At 39.7% G+C, this 24428-nt stretch overlaps 1 protein-coding gene across 3 annotated transcripts in view; it reads left to right on the top strand.

Moving 5' to 3' along the window:
• SLIT3 (slit guidance ligand 3) overlaps positions 1 to 24428 on the top strand; it is a 470081-nt gene that overhangs the window by 245201 nt on the left and 200452 nt on the right. For all 3 annotated transcript variants that reach the window (XM_017726544.1, XM_017726545.1, XM_017726546.1), the window contains one exon: positions 17885 to 17956. In XM_017726544.1, coding sequence (XP_017582033.1) covers positions 17885 to 17956 — 72 coding nt within the window. The remainder of the gene's footprint in view (positions 1 to 17884; positions 17957 to 24428) is intronic.

The following is a 24428-nucleotide window of genomic DNA, read 5'->3' as shown; positions in this document are numbered from 1 at the left end:
GGGTGAGCAAGGGGTCTGGAATAAAAAGCTAATTCTGCACTTTTCTAGAATATGATGCACAGAGGCAGTGCTGAATAACTGTGCTCTCTGGCAGTTAATTGGAATTGTCATGAAATACTGTGGGGTTTAAATGTCATTACAACCCCAAAACTTTTGCATGTCTCTTTTGACATCGTAAGTAGTCGTCATTACTCAGAATTACCTTCTTGAGAAGAAACTTTCATAGGATTTTTGCAACATGCACTGATGCTAAGAGATACCAGTTGAGCAGTGATCTCGCTAGTGAGTGAGCCAGTTTCAGTCTTGATAGTGCATTTTTGTGAATGCTTGGCATTAGTGTTATGTCAGCCCTCCAGGGGACATTTTAGAAGGGCATGAAATGATAGGACAATGGGGAATGGCTTTAAACTCACAGAGAGCAGGTTTAGGTTAGATATTAGGAAGATATTTCTTCCCTGTGAGAATGGTAAGACCCTGGCACCCTGGAAGTGTCCAAGGCCAGGTTGGACAGGGCTTAGAGCGACCTGGGATAGCAGAAGTTTTCCCTGCCTATGGCAGAGGGTGGAATAAGACGGTCTTTAGTCCCTTCTAACCCAAACTGTTCTATGATTCTGTGATCCTGTGGTTCACGTGGTCAGCTGGAGGGTTTGATCCCAACCTGCAGGAAATTCCTGTATTTTAGGATAAGGGATGTTAATGAGAATGCTGCGTCCTTGCATTATTCCCCAACAGCCTGGGATGGTCCCATGTGCATCAGGGAGCAATGGAACAGACATGTGCAGACCAACAACCTGCAAAGTCTGCAGCACACGTGATAAATACTGAGTAACCCCAAAACCATTTCATGAAGTATTTAAACCTGTGCCATATTCGGTAGTGTGATCAGCCCATACTTGCATTTTTTAAACACATTTTGGTTTATGTAATCCCCTTTCTCATGAAACACCAGGTGGATGAAGCAGCACAGAACGATCTTAAATCCATTGAATGTGCTAAACTATGGCTTGTACTTCAGTGAGATTGATTGCACAGATTGAAAATGCGCCGCTGATTTATTTATTTTATTTTTTAAATAAAAACATCTGCATTAAGTAGAGTGGATGTCTGCTCTGTTCTCTTGTCCACTTGCATTTCAGGAAGTGTTTGTTTTCATGGATGTCTGGAGTTGTGGGCTCAACTGGCCACAAGGGATCTGTCACTGACAACTTATTAAAAGCTGAACCATCACTCCTGAGGAACAGATTTCCTCACTGTAAAGGTTGCTTTCCCCCGAGTAAAATGTCAGATAAATAAAAAGCTGAAATCTCTCTTAAGTGTGTTCTACTTATAAAATAGAAGTATATAAGCCAATAGTATTTAGTAGTGGTGGATGTATGCTTGGCGGCATTTAATATTTTTTAAATTTTCATTTTTCTGAGCTAATCAGAGCTGACTACCCCCATAATAAGGTTATACATTGTTCTGATTTACCCGATTTCTGTATTCTGGATATCCACTGCAGTATATATTGGTTTTAGTTTTAATTTTTGGGCAAACCACAGATTTTTTAGTATTTCTTGTAGAAGTAGGACAAACAAATACCAATTGTTTTCTCCTTTTCTGGAAATGTATTTCAAGCATTATTGAAAGCCTGCACTTTAAAGGTTCATAAGGTAAAATCCTGATGCTGATGACAAGAAAGATGAAGTATCCCACACAGGCATAAGTCATCCTTTCCATCAACTTCAAATTCTGTTCTGATCTTCCCTATGCTTTGTGCCTTGCATAATTTATTGCCTTCTCCAGCCTAAGAGGGGCTCCTTCTGCAGCCATTAGCCATGAGCTCCGTTAGCTGGTCATCAGGGGGGTTTGAAGAGTGATACGGATGTGCTGTGTCCCATCAGGAACATGACACAAGTGACGCAGGGATGGGAATCCTTTGCACAGGAGACTGAAATAGCCCAGTCTTTGTGTGTCAGAACCTCAGGCTTGATGGTCACTTTTACAATTTCTCTTTGATTATGTAAAATCCGGGAGTCTAGAGATCTAAATTGTATGTCATTCACTTGCCTAAATGGGACGTTGGTGGAATTTTTTAAACAAGATCACAAGCTCCAGGTCCGCAGTTTGATAAAAGAAAACCTCATCCCTAATCCTGAATGGGATCCATTATCTGGGGTTTGAAATCTGCTACAAAAAGTCAGGGTGACTATTGCTATTTCCAGAGATTACTTATCTGCTTACTTATTTCGCTGAGCTCTGCTCTGTGCTTTCTGGGCTCGTTATTCTTTTATCCTAATGAAGCACAGATACATTTTGATGCAGCACCCATGCTGCAGCACTGCTTTTGTATGGAGAGTAATGAATAGCAGATTTGGCTCTTTTCTGTTTTAATAGACTTACAAGAGTCTCTCTGACAGAAACAAACTCCAGAAAATACCTTGATTTAAAAACAGGCTATGTGGTATTCTTACTGTCCTTTTGATATAAAACTTGATTAAAATGGGATGTGACATCAGTTGAAAAAGTATGAAAATCAAATTTTCTTTATTACGTATGTGTTTAGGCTAACCTATGCCTACAGTTTATCTTTGTATAATTTATGCTGTCTTTGTGCCATGCCTTAATTTTGAATACATTTGTTGAAGATTTCCTGCAGCATTCATCTATGATTGTCAAAAGGAAGTTTTATTCTAAAAAAAGAGATAGTACTGGTTTTAATTATGAATCTAAATAGCTTCATAACCAGAGTGAACTCTGAATTTACATCATTTTTATGATAGCCACACCATTCCAGGTTTATTGATTTTGTCATTTGCTTCATTACATTTAATGCAAACCTTTTGTATGAAATTATTCCGGTGCTGTGCTGGCCACGGAGAGGTCAGCGTGTGCAGTCTCTAGCCAAAACAGCACAGCAATATCATTTTAGTGCAGACTCCATGGATATAAGGGGGGTTGGAAATACTGTCCACCAGCAGAACAAAGTTTGCCTTTTCCTCTTGACCTTCCCAGCTGGACAAAGTTAAAACCACAGCTTGAGTTGTCTTTTTTTCACTCTTCTTTTCTCTCCCCCTGCGTTTCGCTTCAGCTCTTTGGTGACGAATGTCTGTTACTGGAGAGGAAAAGGGTGTTTGGGGGGTGGGTTTGGGCAGAGCCTGCAAGTTCCCTGGCAGTGCCAGGCTGTGCTGGGAATGGCCTGGCAGCTCCAGCTCTGTGCCCAATGGAGATCTCCCAAAGGAGGTGGTCTGCAGGGAGTGCTGATCTCCTGCTCAGAAGCTGTTTTGAAGAGCCACTTGCTTTTTGGCTTTCAAGGCAGAGACACTGTGTGTCTGAGGCCTCCAGTTTTTTGGACATTTCACTGGGATTAAATTCTGATATTTCATTTTGTAAATAGGCAACAGTGTGCCAGGATTTGCTGTCCATTTTAATGGGTCTCTGCCCATGGCAGGGGAGTTGGAACTAGATGATCTTTAAGGTCCCTTCCAGCCCAAGCCATTCTGTGATTCTCTGAATAAAACTTCTTGAGTTCTTAATTAATACTGCATCACTTTTTCTGGATAACACGATTATTATTTTTAATGTAACTTCATTTTAAGTAGTGTTGAAAACACTATGCAAAACAGGTAGGTAAATGGATCCTTGTTTTCCCAGAAGGCAATGACTTAGGCTCAAAAATTAATTTCAGTAATTGATTGGGGGACTTGATTTCCTGCACCATTCTTCCTTGACCTTGAAATGAGATGGATATCCCCCTGCTTTTGACCCCAACTCTTAACTCAGCTGCAGCTTTTTTTCCTGACCCAAGCCCTCAACTCAGCTGTAGCTTTCTGTATGAGAGCAGAGCTGCCTATTTAAAACAAGCCTGTGCAGCTTCTTGCCACATTTAGAGCCCAGAAGGGAATGATTATATTTTTCATTCAGTGATTCAGTCTGTTCCATGACTTTGCTATCCTGCAGTTGGGTGACTCCATGAGATAAAGTGTAGAAAAACAAAGCCACCTGCAATTCAATTCAATACAAAATTGATATGCCTTGAAAGAAAAATATTAAACTGTGATGGTATAACTGTATTGTAGAGTTTTTTCATCACAAATTGTTTTTATAAGAACATATGCTCACTGTGTTTCAGCAAGGGATGTTATACAGTCCTTTTAAACAGCTCAATTGCCACATCACTTGAAAATTTCCTCAAAAGAAGTTCAGATCATGTAAATCCTACATGGATATTAAGAAGATCCTATGGAGGATCTTTGTTTTATTAAAAAAAACCCTCACTGTTTTTGCTTGGATCTGCAGTGTTTTCTTCCTGTATAAAATAAGGATCTAAATCTGAGTAAAGCACAGAGGGAATTCTCAGGCACTCAGATATCTGTTATGAGATTAATAGAAATAAAGTTGATTATCTAGGTGCAAATCTGAGAATGGCTTTAGTATAATAGCTTTGAGGTAGGCAAGAATAAAACCCCTTTTGTTTAAGACCAGATGACACAGGGTGAGTGGAGACAGCAGCAGTGGGAAAGGCTGTGAGATGATTGTCTCATTTGTACAACTGATTTCTGCTACTGAATATCATTTCCCTCCACTTTTTTTTCCTACCAAAGGCCTGTGGGATCTAATTTTGCTTTTGTTTACCCTTTGGTAGTCCCATAAATGTCAAAGAAACAAATGAGAGAATTCCATCTTCATGTGGAAGTAACCTCTGCTCCAGTCTTTTGTGGGTTTCTTTAAAGCTCTTTTTGGAGTTATTTTTCCAACTCGTTGAGCAGCACAGTAGCACTATGGTAATGTGCATACCCAGCTTGTCCGAGGTGCATTTGCACACTTAGGATTCTTCTTCCTTTCTCTTGTTTGACTAGGGAAAATGAGGATTTTGGAATTGTTTATTTGAAAGAACAGGAGAGTTTCATGAATGAACGGTCAAGATTATTTCCCTATATAAATTCTGCATCAATATCCTGTCAATCACAAGTTGCTTATACGGCAGTCATGGTATGTTAATGCTAGAATATAGAGTGGTGCTTTTCCAAAAACACCCCAAAAAAGCCCCAACCCGAACCAAACCTACAAACCCTAGAATTTAGCTCATTTGAAGAGATAAGAGATATATTTGGGCTGTATATAAACTGTGATGTGGTGCACAAGAAATCTTAAAGCAAATTATTTGCATTACGATGCCCATAAGCAGTTCTTGCTGCATTTCCAGGAGCCCAGTAAAAAGCATCCAGCCTGCCTCTCAGGGCAGCAAAACAGGACTTTTTCATACACATTAAAAATGGCATTTTGTGGCATGGGGTGGGAAATGGAGCTTTCTGGTGTGAAAATTAGCTTTAGAAATGCGATTGATTTTTTTCCCGGTTTTTTTCTTCTTCCTTCTACTTTTTTTTTTGGTGACCTTTCAGTAGCCCTGTATGCAAGTTTCACCCTTGAACCGACTTTATTTTGTATTTAATTTATATTCTTAAACTCAGGTCATATGCAGCACCAGCTATTGATTAGATCCTGCTTTTAAACCCAGTCTTACAGGGAAGATGACTGCTGCAAAGGGGTCAAGTGGTTTGCCTGAAATAATTCACTGAGTAAGGGGGGCTCACAATTATCTGAACCATTTGAGTGGGGGTTTTTTGTTGGGTTTTTAGTTCGGTTTTTAGCTGTCTGCCTGCAGCTCTCACTGCTTTTCAGAAATGTGGTACTCTCCCTTCCTGAGGAGCAGCTGAAAACATAATTAAGGGTTAATGTTCAGGCGGGGAGGGGGAGCAGCCAGCCCTTCACAATAAGTTGGGCAATAAGCAGCTGCTCTCAGGAGAGTGACTGAGAAGGATGGGAGAAATGTCCTGTGAAGCCAATTGTTCAGGTATCCTCTTTACCTACTTAAAAAAAAAATACTGCTTTGATTGCAAGAAAGAAAAAATTGGGGCTGGGCTTTTTTCTGGCCATTTTATTTCAGCACTGTCAGGTCTGAGTATGAATTAAGTTTTTGAGGTTTTGTCTAAAGGGTCAGGTAAGGTGACTGGTATGTTCTTGTGATCCAAACTTTCTGCCTAATCCTACCTGGGAGTACAAGTTTTCGTGCACGTGGCGTCCTTTTTGTCATGACAAACCTGGCAGAGGTAGCAGCTGTCTCTGTAAGAATGTGTTTATGGACTAATGTCAGGAAAAAATACTTATAAAAATATACACCACCTAGCAAGGAAATTTCAAAGTCATCTGAATCAATTAATTTTTAAGATCCTTTGATAGTGGCTTCAAGTTTGTAAGGCTTGTAGAATCTTTATTCAATGGCTAGGGAGTAAATGTGAATGAACATTTCAGAAATGTAAGCATTTATATTTAAGAAATCACAATGTCTAGGATGACCTGAAGGTTGTTTTGATGATTTCAAAATAAAATATTTTTCTTTAAAAAAATTTTAAAAGTACAATTTGCAGAGAAAAATATTGAAGTCTGTAACTTGCAGGAGATTCTGTACATAAACCTGCTTCTGCAATATTTTCTGTTGATATCAGAAGTAAGGTGCAAAAATTATTTAATAATACTAACCATATTTCTAATAGTAAGCCATCTTCTATCCATATTTTTGCCTTAAAATTGGGCATGCAGTTTTCTCATGATGCTGTTTTTGCCAGTTTTTGATGACATAATTCTTTCACATTTACGTTCATTACAAGTCCTGCATTTATAGATAAGTGCAGAGTTTTAAATCACTCAAGTCCCCTGCAAGATGGAATAAATCCCTTTGGAGGTGACCTATCCTCCTGCTCTTGCAATGTGTGTTGTCTTGGGATTACGGTTGTCCCTTGGTACTGGGATTTCTGAACTGTGATGTTTCAGCTCCTGGGTCGAGTTATTCCTTGCCCAGCAGTTTATCTCTTCAAGAGATTGGCAATCCACAAGGAAAGCTAAAAGACCTCAGCACCTGTAGCTGATTTTCAGTTCTCCCCAAGAATTAAGCTTTTGTGAGGATATCAGGTACCAGCAGGGTTTTTGACGATTTTTTTCCCTTTCAAGCACTGCAGTCCAGTAAAATACCAGTGCTGCTATACATCTTTTACCTATATCTTTATAAAGGTACTTTGTGGCAGTAGTGACATCATCAGTAATTACCTATTGCACAGTGTTCAGCACTTTTGAAATGAACTCTCCCTCCTCCGTGTTTTATGTTAGTATTACCTGTCCGAAGGCCAGAGAAGAACATTTTAATTTGGAAATGATGTGGGTTAGTGGAACTGGAAGAGATGAGTTCAGTTCCTGAAATTTTGTAAAACCTCATGACACTGCTGACAGCTCAGGGGAGGAGGAATAAATGTATTAAGGGGTGAGGGACTCAAATGCTGAAGTCATCCCATAAATGCCAAAAATAGATGGATGCCATTTGTTTTTATGAATTAAAAGAAACAGACCTATGGTTACATGTAGGTGGAAAGAAACTCCCTGGTGAATATGCACAAGAGTTGTCACATATGCTCCGTGCCACGTTTCTGAAGGATATGTGGCAGTGCCACATTGATTTGGTAAAACATTGTTTGGGAAGTTGAAGATCTGCTAACAAAAACTGAATGCAGTCATCCAAACATATTGGGTGCTTATGGTTCATATGGGCGTTCAAATAGAACATTTGTTCCAAAATGCTCGTAAACATAAATCTGCAGGATGGATTGCTGTCCTTACCCCCAGTGACAAACATTTCACAGATGACGTGAATTTGGCTGCCTTGAAAGCAGTGAAGCAAAACGGCTTTTTTTGTCAACTGTGATCCAGTTTGCTGTTAATTCCAGAGTACTTTTCAAAGTATTTAAAAATTGTTGTAGTTACTAAGTGCCTAGATAACCAAGAAGAACATTGGTTTTGGTTCCCATTTAATCTATCAGGTAACTTATTTGTTTTGGTTCCTACAATCTTTTTTTGGGTTTTCTTTTGTTTTACTTTTCTTAGAGGTTCCTTTTTTCATTCTAGAAACTGGTTATTCTTTCAGAATGCTTCTTGTTCTGGTTAGTTCTTTTAAAGTGTTGGAGGCTTTCATTTGTTAGGTGCACGTGTTTCACTGACAGCGCAGGTGAGTTTGGGAATTGTTCTAGACCTGGTGTAGACAAAGGAGTGTGGTGGCAGAGGGGAACACAAGTCACAGAGGCATAGCTGGTGTGGCATCCTCAGGAATATGTCATAGGATGATTAATTTGGATATGGACAGCTAGTAAGGGAAGAGGAATAGGTCTTCAGGTTCGTGTTCAACTGCCCAACAAACACTCCATGTCCATGAGTGGACCTCGGGAATGGGGATAATGAAGGATCAGCTGTAGGCTGGCCTGCTCAGGACTCTTGCTTGCAAGACCTCATTGTATGTGACAGAATAGCAGAGTTTAGTGCTTACTGAAGCCCTTTTTCACTCTTCTTAGTCTAAGGGAAGTGTTATTTGCTTACTCATCTATAAATACATGTATATGTAACTGCCTAAATTACATATATAAGCACACAGAGTCCTCAGAGAAGTGCAGAGTACTATTTTTATAAACTTAGTAAAAATATAAATAAGCATATAAAAAGCACACAGCAAGATTTCACCCTTTCTTTACAGTTTTTGTAGTATAAGCAAGTAATGCAGCAACCCAAAGCACATATTGTGTTAACTTATTTGTTTGAAATCATGTAGCAGAACAAGCAAATTTGGGGCAATGAGGTATAGAGTCAGACTGTAAGAAGTAATTCCAGTGGGACTCTGGATGGGGAACTTGATTTTATTGCCTTGAGCATGAAGTTTGATGTAAATGCCTTAAAGGCTTGTGAGGTTCAGGCTGAATTCCAATGTCTTTCTCCCTCAGCACAGACTCATCTGAACTCATCCATACTCTTATCTAGAATTGACTACAAGTCGGCCACAGCTCTGACTTGCAAAATGGGATGTGATGCTAAGAAATGACAAATATAAAGACTTAAAATCAGAGGATCAAGGCTTTGCATATGCATTGAAGCAACCACTGGAAAACAAATTTCAAAGGTTTTTACAGTATCTTGCCAGCCCTGTTTTGTATCAGTAAGAGGGTAACAGCACAGGGCTGTAGTTACATGAGGTACTTGGGGCTGCTGCTCTTCCTCAGCTGGCCTGAGAAATCATGTACCAGCAAAGCAGAGAAATGGTTAAGAGTCAGAATTTGGAGCTGCATGTCATTTAGGAGCATTTTTGTGTTAAAAACGAAACCTCTGACTTTGATAATACCCAGGCAGGCCATCAGTGAGCAACACAGAACTGTAACTAAGCCAAATGGCTCCTTGTCTTAAGGTAATGGAAAACACTTACATTTTTGTTGGTTAGTTTGTCAGTGGCCAATTTTACAGCAGAAATTACTAGAATGGGATAAATTCCATGTCTCAGAAGCAAACTGCTGTTGCCTGATCGGTATAGAAGAAAAGGGGTAAAACAAAGCAAAATCCTGGAAGCACACCCTCCAACCCTACTTTTCATTGTCTGGAGTGCCACTTATTTGTCCTACAGTACAAACCCACAGCTGTGGTAAAGATGAAATGGCCTGATTTGGAACCCTTAGGAAAGCTTCTGAGCCTGTGTTAAGCATGGTCAGTGCTGGAAGCCCCTATCAGAGGGATTTAAAATTGATGCAGTATCTTGAAATATGTAATTTGTGAACTGTCCTCCAGCAGCTGTGGGAGTTGGTTGAGGAACTGAGTAGGACCATGTCAAAAAAAATCCCCCAATCCAAAATGGGATGTGGAGATACCCAGAACTGTGATTCCTTTTCCAGCTTTAGCTGGCTATTTTTTTATTTTTAAACAGTCTGATAAAACAGGCTTTGATTGAAAACTTATTGGTGTGTTATACTAAGAAACTATACTACCATTTACAACTGCAAGCTGTTAATTGGATATTATCCACAAGTTTTTAATATTAATTTTCTAACCAACAACAAAGAAAATAAGGTTACCAAAACAAAAAAATGAACTGTTTTGCCCACATTTACCAGCCATGCAGCAAGGCAGACACTCTACCATGACTTTACTCACAGTATCACAAGTCATTGTATGACTGCAGGTGATAGCATTAATCTAATGTGATATGGGACTTCAGAGAGGACAGATGTCTGGAGATCAAATGTCCAGATTTCCTTTTGCTCTGTTATCCCCCTAACCCTGTAAAAAACAGGCACTTCTGGGCCTGGCCCTGGGCACGTTCACCTTCCCTGCTCTGCACTCACCCTCTGCCACAGCCTCTATGCCCCACGGCGTTTTCATGTTTGCTGCTCAAGTCCAAGCTTCTCAAAGGCAGAAGAGCCTTAATTTTCCTCTCAAACCTGAGTTTTGTAAGTTATTAAACATAAAAATGTGTCAGCAATGACCACCACCAGAATTAACACGTTAATTATCCCTGTTCAATAATCTCAGGGTGAGCTCTGCGCGTTCCTGTGCAGCCGGCACGGGCCGGGCTCGCGGGCAGTGCCAGGGAAACCTGCAGTGGTGTCCTCAGGGCAGCAGGGAGGTGACCCCTACCCCGAACACATTTCCTGTCCAGTGCTGTGGCCAGGAACCAGCAGAGCACTAACCCTGCCTTGTTGTGTCACACTAGAGAGTTTCTTGCAGCCCTCTGCCCTACTGAGCCCATTTCCGAAATACCGGTGGCTCCAAAAAAATTTTGTCTTTGTCAACAATACACATTTTAATAGGAAGGGATGGAGCATTTGGGGTCTTTCTTTTTAAAGTTTTGGTTCTGTAATGGATTTGTTACAGCACGGAACATATGCACGGAATGATTTTAAGGAGAGAACCCAAATCCTGGTTGATGCTGCCGTATTGATCAGCAGTAACAGCTCGCCTGTGGGGGCTTATTTGTTTTGCCTTGGAAATGAGCGTGACTTATGTGCTGTTGGTTCCATATAAGTGATGCCATGATGGTGCACGAGCCTGTGTAAACACCAGCCTTGCTCACAGGGCACATCTTCTGGGCAAGGTTCAGGGGTGCTGCTGTCCTGGGGTCAGGATGGGGCACGGGCAGCCAGACCCTGCACACTGGCTGTGCCTGTGCCTCCCTTCCCTGCCAGAAACACCGGAGAGGAGGGAGGGGCTCAGGGTGTGATGGAAGCAGCAGCCACAGATAAGCAGAGGTCAGACATCACTGCAGGTCAGGGGTGGAAGGCAGCAGTTCCTGTTCCACCTGCAGCAGCTGGGTGGATGGAAACACCTGCAGCTCCTCTGCCTCATGCTCTTTGTACATTACAAATTTCTACTCTTTATTTAGATTAAACAACTGCATATTTTTTCTATGGAGGTACCTCGCTTTCAGATTTTCCAGTTTCGTAATACAGCCCCTAATGATATGATTTCCTGTTAATATTCCTAATCTGATTCCCTAGTATGATTTTCTGTTAATAAGGTCACTGCTTAGTAACATTCTGAACTAGAACTTTCCCTTACGTGTGGTATTTGACACTTGTCAACTGAACATAACAATAAATAAAAATTTAAATAAGTGCAAACCTTCTAAAACTGTAAAAAACATCACAGTAAGTAACTTTCATTTTCTCAAACACCCATTTTATCTTCCTCATTTCTTCCCCTTTTCCCCTTTGGGGCTATGGCAGAGGAGAACAACAGATGGTTATCAGTCAAGAGTAACTAGGGAAACGGCAAAACCTGCCCCAATTGCTATGGAGACAGCCATTTCTGTGCTTGGTATGCACTATTTGTTACATCAGCAACCAGAGAGAGTTAAAAAAAGAAAAAAAAATGTTCTAAAGCACCTGGTATTGAAAGGAAATCTCATGTTTGTGTGTGTTTGTCCTTGTGGCAGGAGTAGTCTCCATGTTCGTTTGCCACTCAAGTTTTGCTCTAAGCTGATATTTCGGTTATTTTTGACAGCAGCATTTTGATTTGTGAGTTAATGTAATACAAATACTCAGAGTAAATACTTAATACTTTTGAATAGTCTGCAGAATAATTATTCATAAGCAACTCTTGCCCTTCAAATTCCTGTCTCCTTGAATTTAACAACCTGGCAGCACAGGTTGGGTATGAAAACTGAAGACAGAGAATATGACTTTACCCAATTATTTCAGGCAGATGAGCTGTTTCTGCGCAAAGCCTCAACCACAGCTTTTGGCAAAATCACATCCTTGGGAAAGAAAAAAGGAATTTTGGAACACTTGTAAAAATCTCAGAGTGAGATTGCAGCTTGATCACAACAGCTGTATCAATCTTTTAAAATTTTCTAATATAAGCAAGCTCTTATAGAGTGATTTTAGTGTAGCATAAATAGAGTAAAAATTAAATGGAAAAAATGCATTAAAAGCTAGTTTGAAAGAAGTTGACATTATTTCAATTTAATTGAATTTAATATTACTTCAAAGCACCATCTTTCCCCATTTATTGGGTCTTCCTTATCAATTAATACAAGGATAAGGACTTTAGTTTGGTATGTGAGAAATTTTAAATAGGTATGTTGGTGTCACTTTCCTTAGGTATTTTAATATTCTTGAAGTTATGTAAGGGTAATAAATGTTATAGAGTGTCTCTCTAATTCTTACAGGTTATGGAAGAACTTAAATACTAGAGTGCAAACTTTACAGGAAAGGGATAACATAGAACCAGCAAGTCTGTATTAGAAATGAAATGAAAAAGGAAATGGAAGGGAAAAATGTTGTCCAAAGAGAGGTTCTTTTGGACATACAGTTGGCAAAATTATTTCTTTTCTAAAAATGATTCTATAATAATTTACAGTGAATTTACCTTCCTGTGAAATCACTATTGAAATCTCTTTAAGTATTTTGGTGATACAATACCTGTAACATGGATACTCTGGTTAGAAATGCAAGTCTTTCATTAATGAGGAAATGGCTTCTGCCTATTTTTTTATCTACAAGTGTAGATACAATCTGTAACAGTAGGACAGCAATTTTATATCAGTAACAGTAGAACCTTAAATATGCAACTATTATGACACTGGTTTTTTATGCTAAATGGGAAAGATGAGAAAGAAATTTGAAGAGTATATATTACAGTAGTCATTAATACTGGCTTTTATTTAAATATTTAACTAGACTTTGAGCAAAATATAGAAAGAGGTTATAGTAATTTAACTACTGTCACAGTATAATTAAAAAACAGATTAGCACTTGAGCTTTGCAGTAGGCTTGGTAGTGTTTGAAAATGGAAAAAAAAAATCCCTCACTGAATAAAGTACAAAACACTGGTTATAAAGTCCATTATTTTTAAATGTTGATGCTGGAAGGGCCTCTTCTTTGTGAATGTGAGTATGGCTAATTACAGAAAAGATGCTGAAATCTCTACTTATATAGTTGGTGTGCTGTAAAGAAACCTTGCTAGTAATGCAAATGGAGGGTTTTAAGCAGAAACAGTTTTTTAGTGTTAATAAAAAATTAGTTTATTTCAGTTTCAGTAAATTTCACCCTGCATGAATTCAATTCTTTAATGTTTTAGAATAGTTCTGTGTTTAAAAAAAAAAATTTAAAGCTAGTAACATGATAAAAATTATATCAGCTTTGTTGCTGGGGATTTTTATCTCTCAAATGCATTTGTAAATTAAATATGCCTTATTGTTGTGAGCAAAACCTTCAAGGCTCGGTATTTAAAGGATTATTTCAAATGGCAAAAGAATATATCAACATTGTAAAACCCTATTCCTTCTTAATAGTATTTGAAATGTAACTCTTATTTATGATAGATAATGCACAAGTGTAAATGGATAAGCCAGAGTTACACTCTGTCAGGGAAAAGGTGTTTTAAACATTTAAAGTGGCATTTTAGCCAAGCCATAGATTTTGCTGTGATGTAAATCTGTTAGGATGCAGTGTTATGTCTCATTTTTTACAAAGGTGATTTGTGTCTAAGTTTGGGTTTGTTTTTTTCTTTAAAACATAAATTTTAAATTTTATCAATCAACTGCATATAATGCAGTCACATCATTTTCCTGTTTTTTAATAAAACCCAAGAGCAGTTATTGAGTCTACATTAGAGCCAAATTACAGTAATACTTACGGCTTTATGTATTATAGCTCTACCACATGAAAAATGTCTTTTCCTCCAAAGACTTTTATAAATTCTTGGATTGTTTATAAGCATTTGTGTCACACTCCACCTAAATCCCATTTGCCCATTCAATACTTTCCTTGCTTGAGTGCTTTGCTCTGTTCTCTGAGCTCTTCTGGTATTGCTCGTCGTTATCTCTTGGCATTGTCTGGTGGCTAATTGCCTGTCACGGAGATCTGGGATCCCTGGAGCCTCCAAGGTGGGGTCAGGGTGGATAATTCAATCTCAGGGGAGCTGCTGGGTTTCCCAGGCCGGGATCTCAGCTCACTGAGTTGGAGCAAGGACCTGTTCTGACAATGCCACCCAGCCCAACTCCAGGCTTTGGGTCTGCCCAACTCCGGTGCTTTGTGTCTCATGCATGAGAGATTCAGCATTTAACCCAAACACTTTGCCCCAAATAGAAGTTAGTTATCTATGTAACTCAGCAAGATTTGAAGGTGTCACACAGCTCAATTACTGTGATTTCATTCATCCTTCAGTGGCTCAATATTTCTGTGTGAGAACGTTTTTTTCCATCAGAGGCAGTAGAATCACTTGGTAGGCTTAGATAAAGTCTGAGCTTAGTGCTGCATTCCTTCAAAAGGCAGAGTAAATGCAGGTATGAAAAGTGATTTTGTCCATGTAATTTTAAAATTGCATATTAAATCTGAGTTTGTGTTGTCTGACCTTTTGCCACCAGTACATTGCACTACTACATGCATAACAACCCATTTGTAATCTCGAGGAAAAGATTTTCTAGAAAGGGTATGAGTGCTGACAAATAGAGGTGGCATTTAAATCTGAATCAAGGCTTCTGCAGCCCAAGGCCATTTTTTAAAATTTACCTGTAAGGCTGGAGCAGGTGAGATGTGTCTCAGGTAGCTGCCCTGTGCTCCGTGTGCCTGAGTGCTCTGTTCAGAATGCAGCGATGGAGAAACAGGAGCAGTGTCACATGTTCCTTAGGGAAATGTAGGTTCCACCTGTTCTGAAATATTGGGGTTTTCCTCCTTTTTTCTTTAAGTTGAAATTTTACCTTCTCTGCATAGGATTAATTTTATTCAAGTTAGATGTTCTCCTCAACAAATGTTAGGCATGTCTGTTCAGCCCCTTGAGGAGCTGCATGCACAGACTACCCACACTGAGTGTGTGAGCTGGCTGCTAGTCCACATCACAGGGGGTTTGTTTTGTCTTCACAAGTGAAAAAAAATGTGCTGATCACCTTGGCTTTCTGTAAGACTTAAGATATTCCCAAAACTTTAAATTTAACACTTTGTCTTGGAAGGAGGACATTTAGATTTAAACTCTCAAATTTCTAGTCTTGACTGAACCACTCACCAGGGTGCTGTACAGATGCAGAGAAATAGGATTTTCATCTCTACACACAGAGAAATAAATGGGGAGGCAGAGGGTCTTAAAACCAGCCATGCCTAATTTTAAGACAACTAGCAGTTCTCTTCCTTTTGAGAAGAAATTCTCGTGTTTCAGTGCAGATGTGAATGTGTTGGTGTGATAGATACCAAGAGACACGAGCACTGTGACAAAGGAGCATTAAATATGTGAGTCTCACCCCAGAGACTGTGAGGGATTGGTTCACGGGCCACAGAATCAGGATGTATCACTAATGAATATGTTCCCTATTTACTGATAGTCCTGCTAAGTGTGTGTCTTCTGAGCATTGAGAGGTTTCCCTTGCTGTGATCCTGTGCATCGATCACACAGACTGAACCTGGTCGTTGGCAGTGGCATGACTGGACCTGTGGAAATATGATTAAAATAGTCATTATGCTTTTTCAACAAAAATCAATGTATGAGAGTAGCAGTTTTTTAAAAAAACAATACCCACCTAGGAATCCCTTTAATCAGAAGGCTTTGTGAGTAGCACACGGGGTTTATTTACTTATTTTAGTGTATTTGTCAGAAAAATCAATATCATAGTATAACTCCAATAAAAATGGTGTAATATATAGTACTTCCCGTAGAAGGAGCGGGAGAGGTGATTCTCAAGTTGAGGCTCCTTTCTCCTCATCATGTTCGTATCTGCCAACCAAGCTAAGTGTAAAGTATTTAATCTTGCAGACAGCACTGCATTTAACTTGTTTGGGGTTTATTCCTCTTCAAAATGCACCATCCTTTCTGTTTCAGCAACAAATTTTTGTCAATTAAACAGGGATATCAGAACAAGGCACTCAGCAGCCAATGGTCTTCTCAGCAGTCAAAACCAGAGAGGTTTTGGGATCTTTGGTAGGTCATCAGAGAAACAGAACATAAATACGTATGTATACATTTACCCAGATATGTATATATGCTGTGCATGAACTCCTGCACACAGAAAAATCCCTTTTGGAGGTCTGTACATCCCAGTGTCTGTCAGTATCAGAGACATCACTGAAGTTTGCCAAATTCAAAAAGTTCTCCAAAGTGAGCGAATACTACGAGAAACCTTAGGTTGGGCTTTATGCTTCCAAAGGTTTTTAGCAGACCTTAGAGTGTGAGTGGGTTTTCCTGTATTTAACTCACATAAAATATGATGTTCATTGATACCAGACTACATCACAAAGGGTAAGTTTCCATAGTTGTCAAAGATGTACACATCCAAGATGCTCAATGTTAGCTGATCAAACTCAGTGCTTTGCTTTATTGTTGTATAATAAGAGAATTGCTGCAAATGTCTATTTAGACCAAAAATTAGATACAGCAAATAATTGGAAAGTAGTTGGTGAAACTATACAGCCATATTATACATGGGTGTAATATATTTGCTATAGTTGCATATATATTTTTTTAAATAGAAAACAGAAACTACAGTGTAATATTTGTATCTTTGTTCAAGATATTTTACACATGCAGTACAAAGGTCTCTGTCTCACCAAATCCAAAGTTTATGCTGTGCAAATGGCAGTAACATATAGAGTTAGGAACTTGCATCTATTTTCTCATGAAATGCAGATATTTTACTTGCATGTGACTAGATATGTGATTTTATTTCTTTAAGTGTAAAATTTAAGGGATCAGATGTCAGAAAATGTAATCACTGAATTTTAAATTACTACTTTAATTCTTTTAAGCAAAAGAGACAGATGTAGCTGTCCTCCTGCATCCACATATATTGCAAAATACATTTAAATCATGCACATACAGGGAGACAAATGAGAGAACACCGCCATCCAAATATTAAATTACACATTTTGAAGCAAAATAGTGTTTTAAGTGTACATGTGTATAATGCTTTTTGTCACTGGATTGCTCTCCCTGATGCAGTTAGACAGAATCTGTATTTAGTCAGAAATCTTTCAATAGAAAGGGCTACCAGATGGGACCAGTAACAATGCAGAGAGGCATTGAACCACCACAGACATTTGGTGCTTAGAATAATAAAAAGACTATAAAATTAGATTAGTTGAGTCTAATTTGGAATTGGTATATTCCCTATGCACTCTCACAGCTCTCGGGTAGATAAAGCCTGGAGATTTAGTACTGTCAGGACAGAGGACTCCAACTTCCAGTAAAAGAAAAAACGGCATTCTGGGAGGTCACGGAGGGCAGCCCAGTGACCTCCAATGATTTACAGGCCTTTAGCTTAATGAAATTGTTTCAGTGACATGACGGTAAAAGCTCATAATGGATTGGATGCCCTAATGTAATGAAATTACTCCCTTCTGCCTTAAAAAAGAAAAAAAAAAAAAGGCGCAATTAATATTTACTGAGACCTGACAGGCTTCAGTGTGCGGGAGCGTGCAGCGCTGTCAGACAGCCGCGAGCAGCCCCGAGCAGCGTGGCAGCTGAGCAGGCGCTGCGAGGGGGTGGAGGGACACCTCGGTGACGGGGAAGCCCCAACCTGGTGCTCGGAGCCAGCCTTCATCCTCTCCCTTCCTTTCTGCAGGCAACTGGACAACAACCAGATCAGCTGCATCGAAGATGGAGCCTTCCGAGCCCTGCGCGACCTGGAGATCCTGTGAGTTGACTTGAGCGGGGCTGGGGCGGTGGGGGGGTGGCTGTCCCCGTGCTGCAGTGCTGGCGAGTCTGGGGGCTCCACAGCCTCCCTGCCCACCTCAGCAAGTGCAATCTCACACTTCCCCCGGGCTGGCGTTATTGCTAATTAAACCACAATAGACGACTTCTGCGCTGCCGCTCGTGAGGAGCGCAGAGATTGCTGTGCTCGCTGCTGCGTGGAGCAGATGGGGTTCAGCATCGTTACAAGTGTGTCCGATGTGTGATCCGCAGCCAGAAACCTGCCCGGGGCTGCCCAATGCCGAGCAGCGGATGGGTAACAGGTTCATGGGGAGCAATATGATGAGGTATGTGACTGCTGCCCTAGACAAAAAGCTGTTTCAAAGGTGTTTGGTATATAAGAGGGAGGAGAGATGGGCTCTTGGCAGGCTTGTTCAGTGCAGTCATTGGCTTTTGGGGAGGATCCTTCTCTGAGGGCTGAAATAACACCACGTTGTGCTCTTCACATACCACAAACTTTACACATAGGCTGTTAAAGCAGCAGCACGTACTGAAAAAAAGGTTTTGACAGTGAAATCTGACTCTAACAGGGAAGCAGCACATTAGATTTAGAGCACTGTCATTGTAAGGTAAATCCAATATTACCCTGAACTTGGTATCTGAGCAGATAATTTGCTTATTACTAATAGTTACTCGTTCACTTAAAGACCTTTTCTAGAATAGGTTTTCACTATAGGAACTGCTATAAAGCTTTCCTGTCACCCGAAAGTAATTCTGCAAAGCTGAGTGTCAGTACTCGTGAAAGCACATAATTCAGAGCCAAAATGGAGGGGGGGTGAGAAGAGCACGCGACCCCTCCAAAATTCAAACCCTCGTCATCTGCCGTGAGTTAATGCGAGAGCAGCCCTGACCCAGTGCACAGCTCCCTACAGCAGGGAAGGCCTGCCCAGGCTGCTGCAGAGCTTGCCCTTAAATTACATGGGATGAAACAGCAAATGGTAGGTGGATAAAATAAGCACCTGCCTCAGACACTCCTGGCACCTGGAGACTCAGCAGAGTCACGACATTGCCTTGGGCTGCCGAGAGGAGGAAGAACAGCGGGGGCTGGATAGGCAGCCCTGTGCCACACAACACAGGGGTCTGAACACATCTGGTAATACACAGGATTGTTCCCAGGGGCTGGATCTACCTCGTACTGATGCTCAAAGGACTTCTGCCCTCAGAAGCTCAGCCTTCTGAGGGACCTGGTGGTGGCTGTGTCTGTCACAGCTGAGCTGCCCTCTGTCCCCCCAGCTGGGACCCTGATGTTGATCAGATAGTATGTGTTGCTCATATTGAGCTAGCAGAAGGTTTCTGCAGAGTTTTTTATCTGGTAACTTATCAAGAGTATTGTTTGAATTCTGTAGTAATAGCACTTTTCAGGAAAAGTAATGTGTTACCACTATAAAATTTTACTTGTCTGTCAGATTGGTGAAAGAAAAGAAGAAAGGGGGGAAAAAAAAATGAACTCCTCTAAAACCGGCTTTCTTTTTTTTTTTTTGATGAACTGATTTTCTGTATCTGCAGAGGGTGAATCAGTCCTCCACTGACAGCAGACAGAGCTATAACTTTCACTAAATAGGCTGGACAATAAATGGAGCCCTTTTTTGCAATATACTGAGTTCTGCAGGCTCTGCAGAAGTTGCTGGGAATGCTTTCCTTCTCCCCAGGATGTAGTAAATGCTGAATTAGTTTATTTACCTCTCTGTTTTAACTGGTTACTTCTATGCCAATTATTTGTGGGTGGGAGAAGATGAGGATATATAAAATAGATCATAATCAGTTTTTTAGCGCATTTTTAATTTTCAGTACAGACACACTGCTACAGGAAAAGAATCAATATTAATTCTAAAAGATGAGAAAACAGATTGATAGTATCTATTTCTAAACTTATTTTTCTTGCAGTCACAAAATGTGAGTTTTATACTTCCAGCCTAATCTGAATTTTTTTCTTCAAAGAAAGTCTGAGAATTTAATCTCTCTATCAAAATAAATTTGCTAAATGCCCCAGAGAATATCATATCTTCAGTTGTAAAACAGTCAAAAATGTTAAAATTGAAAACGATCTGATCCATCAAAGAACATTAACAGGTAAAACCAAATTTCAACATTTCAAACCCACTGTGTATTTTATGCAGATGTATTTTAACATATAATGCAATATGTAGAAAATATTTAAGGATTCTTGCAAAAAAAAAAAATCTAATTATGTTTGAACAGTTTGCAAGAGCACCAAATAATGTATTTCTTCTTTATCTTACTGAAATCTTGTGACCTTTCTGATATTCAGTGTTCCCATTCCTGCACTTTTCTCCTCACACACACCCTGTCTACAGACTTCTAAATTTTGTCTGTAACTCGGGGCACAGCCTTGCTCAAAAAATAAACTAAGAATACTTTCTTTAGAAACACTTTGGTTTCTGGATTGCACGTTTCATTCACCTTGAGCTCCTCAAGAAACATGACTGCAAGGAGCTTGGTGATTCAGTAGCTATAGGAAGAGAAGGAATTTTTGTGCAGTTATCCTTCAAAATGCAGAGCACGCCATGGTCCGTGTGACTTATTTCTTCTTATCCACAAGTTGTTTTCATTTGCTATTCTCATTTTCTTGTTTTGTGTTATAAATATGTTCCTGTACCAACAAATAGCACAGAGGTAGAGATGAAAACAAGACTGAAATCTGTGCCTAATTTGAGTACTTGGTGTGGTGCAGGGAGTTGTGAACTTCAGCTGCAGCTTGGAGCAGCCCAAGGCGCCGACTGCAGCTCCCAATGCAAATGGGCTCTCGGTCACTTCTGTGGTTAGGAGCCTCTGTGTTTCAATGCCACGAAAAGTGTCACTGATTTTATGGTCTGACCCAATGCAGGTGCCGAGTACTACTGCTGACTCTGAGTTTTGGGTTAAAAGATGCAAAAATGTGGAGTATAAAGTGCTTTGGTGCATTCTCTTGATTGTCTTTGCCTGTGCAGCAAGTCGAAAATAATGTCTGGGAAATGACCAGCAGAACTGATGGGCTTAAACTTCCTGTCCTGGTATTTCTGCACTGGGGCTGGCTTTGTTCATTCTTGCCTCAGATTTTCTGTGCAGATTCCCATGAAGGGTTTGGTTTCTATCTGTTGATAAAATAGGAAATTTTTCTTGTTGACAAATTCCTGTGTCCGCTTTTTATAAGACGATAAAACACATTTCAGTGGGTTTGGTCTTGCAGTCCAAGACATAGAAAGGTGTGTGCAACAACTGAAACAGCAATAAAATGCAAAATGGGCATGTATTCATAAATGAGTGGCAGAAGTTATTAACTGTCTTATGACTTGTTGGCATAGAAATGCGCAGGAAAGTTGAAGAAAATTGGTGTAAAACCTTTGCTAACTAAAGATTTTTGAGTAGGAGAAGGTTTTCTGCTCTGCTTAGTTTTTACTTATGTCCTGTGGCAATATCTGGCAATAACAGTATTATTGAGAAATATCTATTACTGTAGCCACAAGTATGATTAAAGGTTATAAAAAAAACTCGAAAGAAAACCAAACCAAAAACCCAGAGTAGTCTGCAAAATGATTAGCCAGTATTCCTTATGGTGTGTGACAATAGTTTATATGGCGTGTTTGTATAGTTTATAGGTTAGAAATTAGTCCATAGTTTTATTTCCAGATGCCCAAAATTAGGAAGGATAGGAGGTAAAAAACTTCTAAGGCTCAGAATTCCACCTCCAGTGTCTTAGGATAGATGAGTAAAAGAAATTATCTTCAAGATGGTTCAACAAGCTCAAACTGGAAAAACTAGTAATATTGACTGCCTGAGCATACTATTGTCATTAGACTGGAAGGGCTGAAGCATTTTTCTCAGTAAGAAACAGAACTCGTTTAACAAAAAGCCCATTAATCTGTTTGTCATTGTTTTGTCTCTCTGGGGTAACTGGAAAACTGTGTGGTGGCATGGGAGTTGTACCATGTAGACAGCAGAGAAAGAATTATGAGTCAATGTTGACAACTTAGGTGGAGTATTTTCCTTTTTTTTATATTGTAAAAGCTGTTTTTCTTCCTGCTTTATAATCATAGCCAGAGGGTCCAGAGCTTGAACACATTCTGTTCGTTGCATAAGATTTTATCATACCAAGAGCTAATCCTAGGAGGTCTGTGGGTAGTACTTCTGTTAAAGAAGGCAAAGGAGTTCTTGCAGTACAGAGCTAGTACAGAATGATTTGGGGGTTTGTTTGTTGTTAGCCACATTAATTGTAGGTCTTTCATATAATATGTCTGAGTCTGAAAATCCTCCCTCCTGAGTTTCACCTGCTTTTGGAGTGAAGGAGCGCTGGCTCTGCCGTTGAGTCCATAGCCGCAGACTACGCGCTCAGGGACTCACCATTCCACTTTGGGTGCCTTAGTGTGAAAAATCATGCCAATTCATCCACAAGTACTAGGAAAAAGGTGCAAGTATAGTCATCCAAATATCTGTGACTTCAGTTCCAAATGAGTCCTAAATATATTACAAATATTTTTCTTCCGATTGCAAAAATGTCATAAAGGTAAAGAAAAATGCACCACCCTTCCTTTCCCAAAATCTTAAAGCAATAGGAGAAATTTAAATTGTTCTGTCAGTATTTGTATGCAGAACCTTTTCTCCCCAAATATTTCTGCCACACTCTTCTTCCTGCTCCATGACAAAATCACAGAGCTACAAGGGCTGCGCCGGTGTTTTCGAGCTCCGATTCGGCCCCGGAAAAATCATGCCAATTCATCCACAAGTACTAGGAAAAAGGTGCAAGTATAGTCATCCAAATATCTGTGACTTCAGTTCCAAATGAGTCCTAAATATATTACAAATATTTTTCTTCCGATTGCAAAAATGTCATAAAGGTAAAGAAAAATGCACCACCCTTCCTTTCCCAAAATCTTAAAGCAATAGGAGAAATTTAAATTGTTCTGTCAGTATTTGTATGCAGAACCTTTTCTCCCCAAATATTTCTGCCACACTCTTCTTCCTGCTCCATGACAAAATCACAGAGCTACAAGGGCTGCGCCGGTGTTTTCGAGCTCCGATTCGGCCCCGAGCCGTGTCCGGCAGGATACAGCTGGTCTGTCACACCCTGCAGCCCCAGTTCTGTGCATCGTCTGCCACACCCAGCCATTGCAAGCGTTTTACCAGTGGGTAAAAATCGGGATTATTCCTGCTTTCCTTGTTTGGATTCAATGTGTTCCTGTTATAAACAATTCTTTCATAAAAGGTTTGGTCTGTACAATTTCTAAGGGAGATGTCATGGATGAGTGTGCTTATAATGCACACTGCCTTTTGTCATAGCAAACTTTTAAGAACTTTCTGAACATGAATCAATATTTTGTGCTACAGCCAGGATTTAATTGTTTCTAGGGTTGCCTCTGTGTGCTGAACACTCAGTTATATAGTCAGTTTTACTTATTTGCAAAATGCTATTCTGGGCATGTCTTAACTAGATAGAAGATTTTTATTTGCTTTCACAACCTGGAGAGACAGGGAGCGAAAGTCATGACATAATTCTAAATATATGAGATGTCATTGCTTAATGAAAGCCTGAAAATGCCACACAAATGTGATTTCCTCTTCTATTTTGCTGGAAATTATGATCGGTTGAGGCAATCAGGATCAAATTTGAACTCTGTAAATTATGTTCCTATAACTGATACCAAAATGCCGAAATATAATAATGAAAATGAGAATTCTTTGTCAAATGATGTGCATAGCTAGTTTACTTATACTTGAGTGAAAAATAAATTATTGCAGGTTTTGGTTTATATTTTGTTTGGGTTTTGGGGTTTTTTGGGGGGTTTGTGTTGTTGGTTTGACTGGGGTTGTTTTTTTTACCCAAGGGTGTATATTAGCTCAAATGTATGTAAATTAATAAAAGCAGTTTAAAATCTTTACTTATTTCATCAGTCAACATGTAAAAAATTACACATGTAATAAAAAGTAAATGTAAGGGAGTAACCATTGGCAGTGTATGAGTAATTGAAGTATGTACCTGCTTGGTGAAATTGAAAAACAAGGAGTTTGGCATTTCTAAGAGTATCTGCCGTTTTCTATGTTGAACTTGTCTCTCAGGCAATCAGGTTATGCCAGAGGAAGGACAACAGTTGGTTTGGCAATACAGAAATGGTGTGTGCAGAGTACAGAGGTGTCACTAGGCAAGTGGGAATTTCAATTTCTCTTTGTTATTTATTAGACTGTCCCTTAGCTTCTACTCTTCCCATTCCTCCTGCCTCCTGTATCACTGTCGGTCTGTAAAGGAAGGAGAAATGCTCCTGAGGAACCTGGCTGTGGTTACTACAAGGTTTCAGTTACATAAATCAGAGATAAGATTAACTACAGAAATGCCTTTTTTTGGGTGAACTTTTAGAAAGTGGAGTGCCCCCCTCAGTGGACCCTAGGGAAAGGAGATGCATAATCAGCATAACGAGTTGATGGAG

This window comes from Corvus brachyrhynchos, unplaced genomic scaffold (assembly GCF_000691975.1).
Source record: "Corvus brachyrhynchos isolate BGI_N302 unplaced genomic scaffold, ASM69197v1 scaffold262, whole genome shotgun sequence".
Lineage (NCBI taxonomy): Eukaryota > Metazoa > Chordata > Aves > Passeriformes > Corvidae > Corvus > Corvus brachyrhynchos.
The sequence above is the reverse complement of the archived record's forward strand: the minus strand, read 5'-3'. Positions and strand labels throughout refer to the sequence as shown.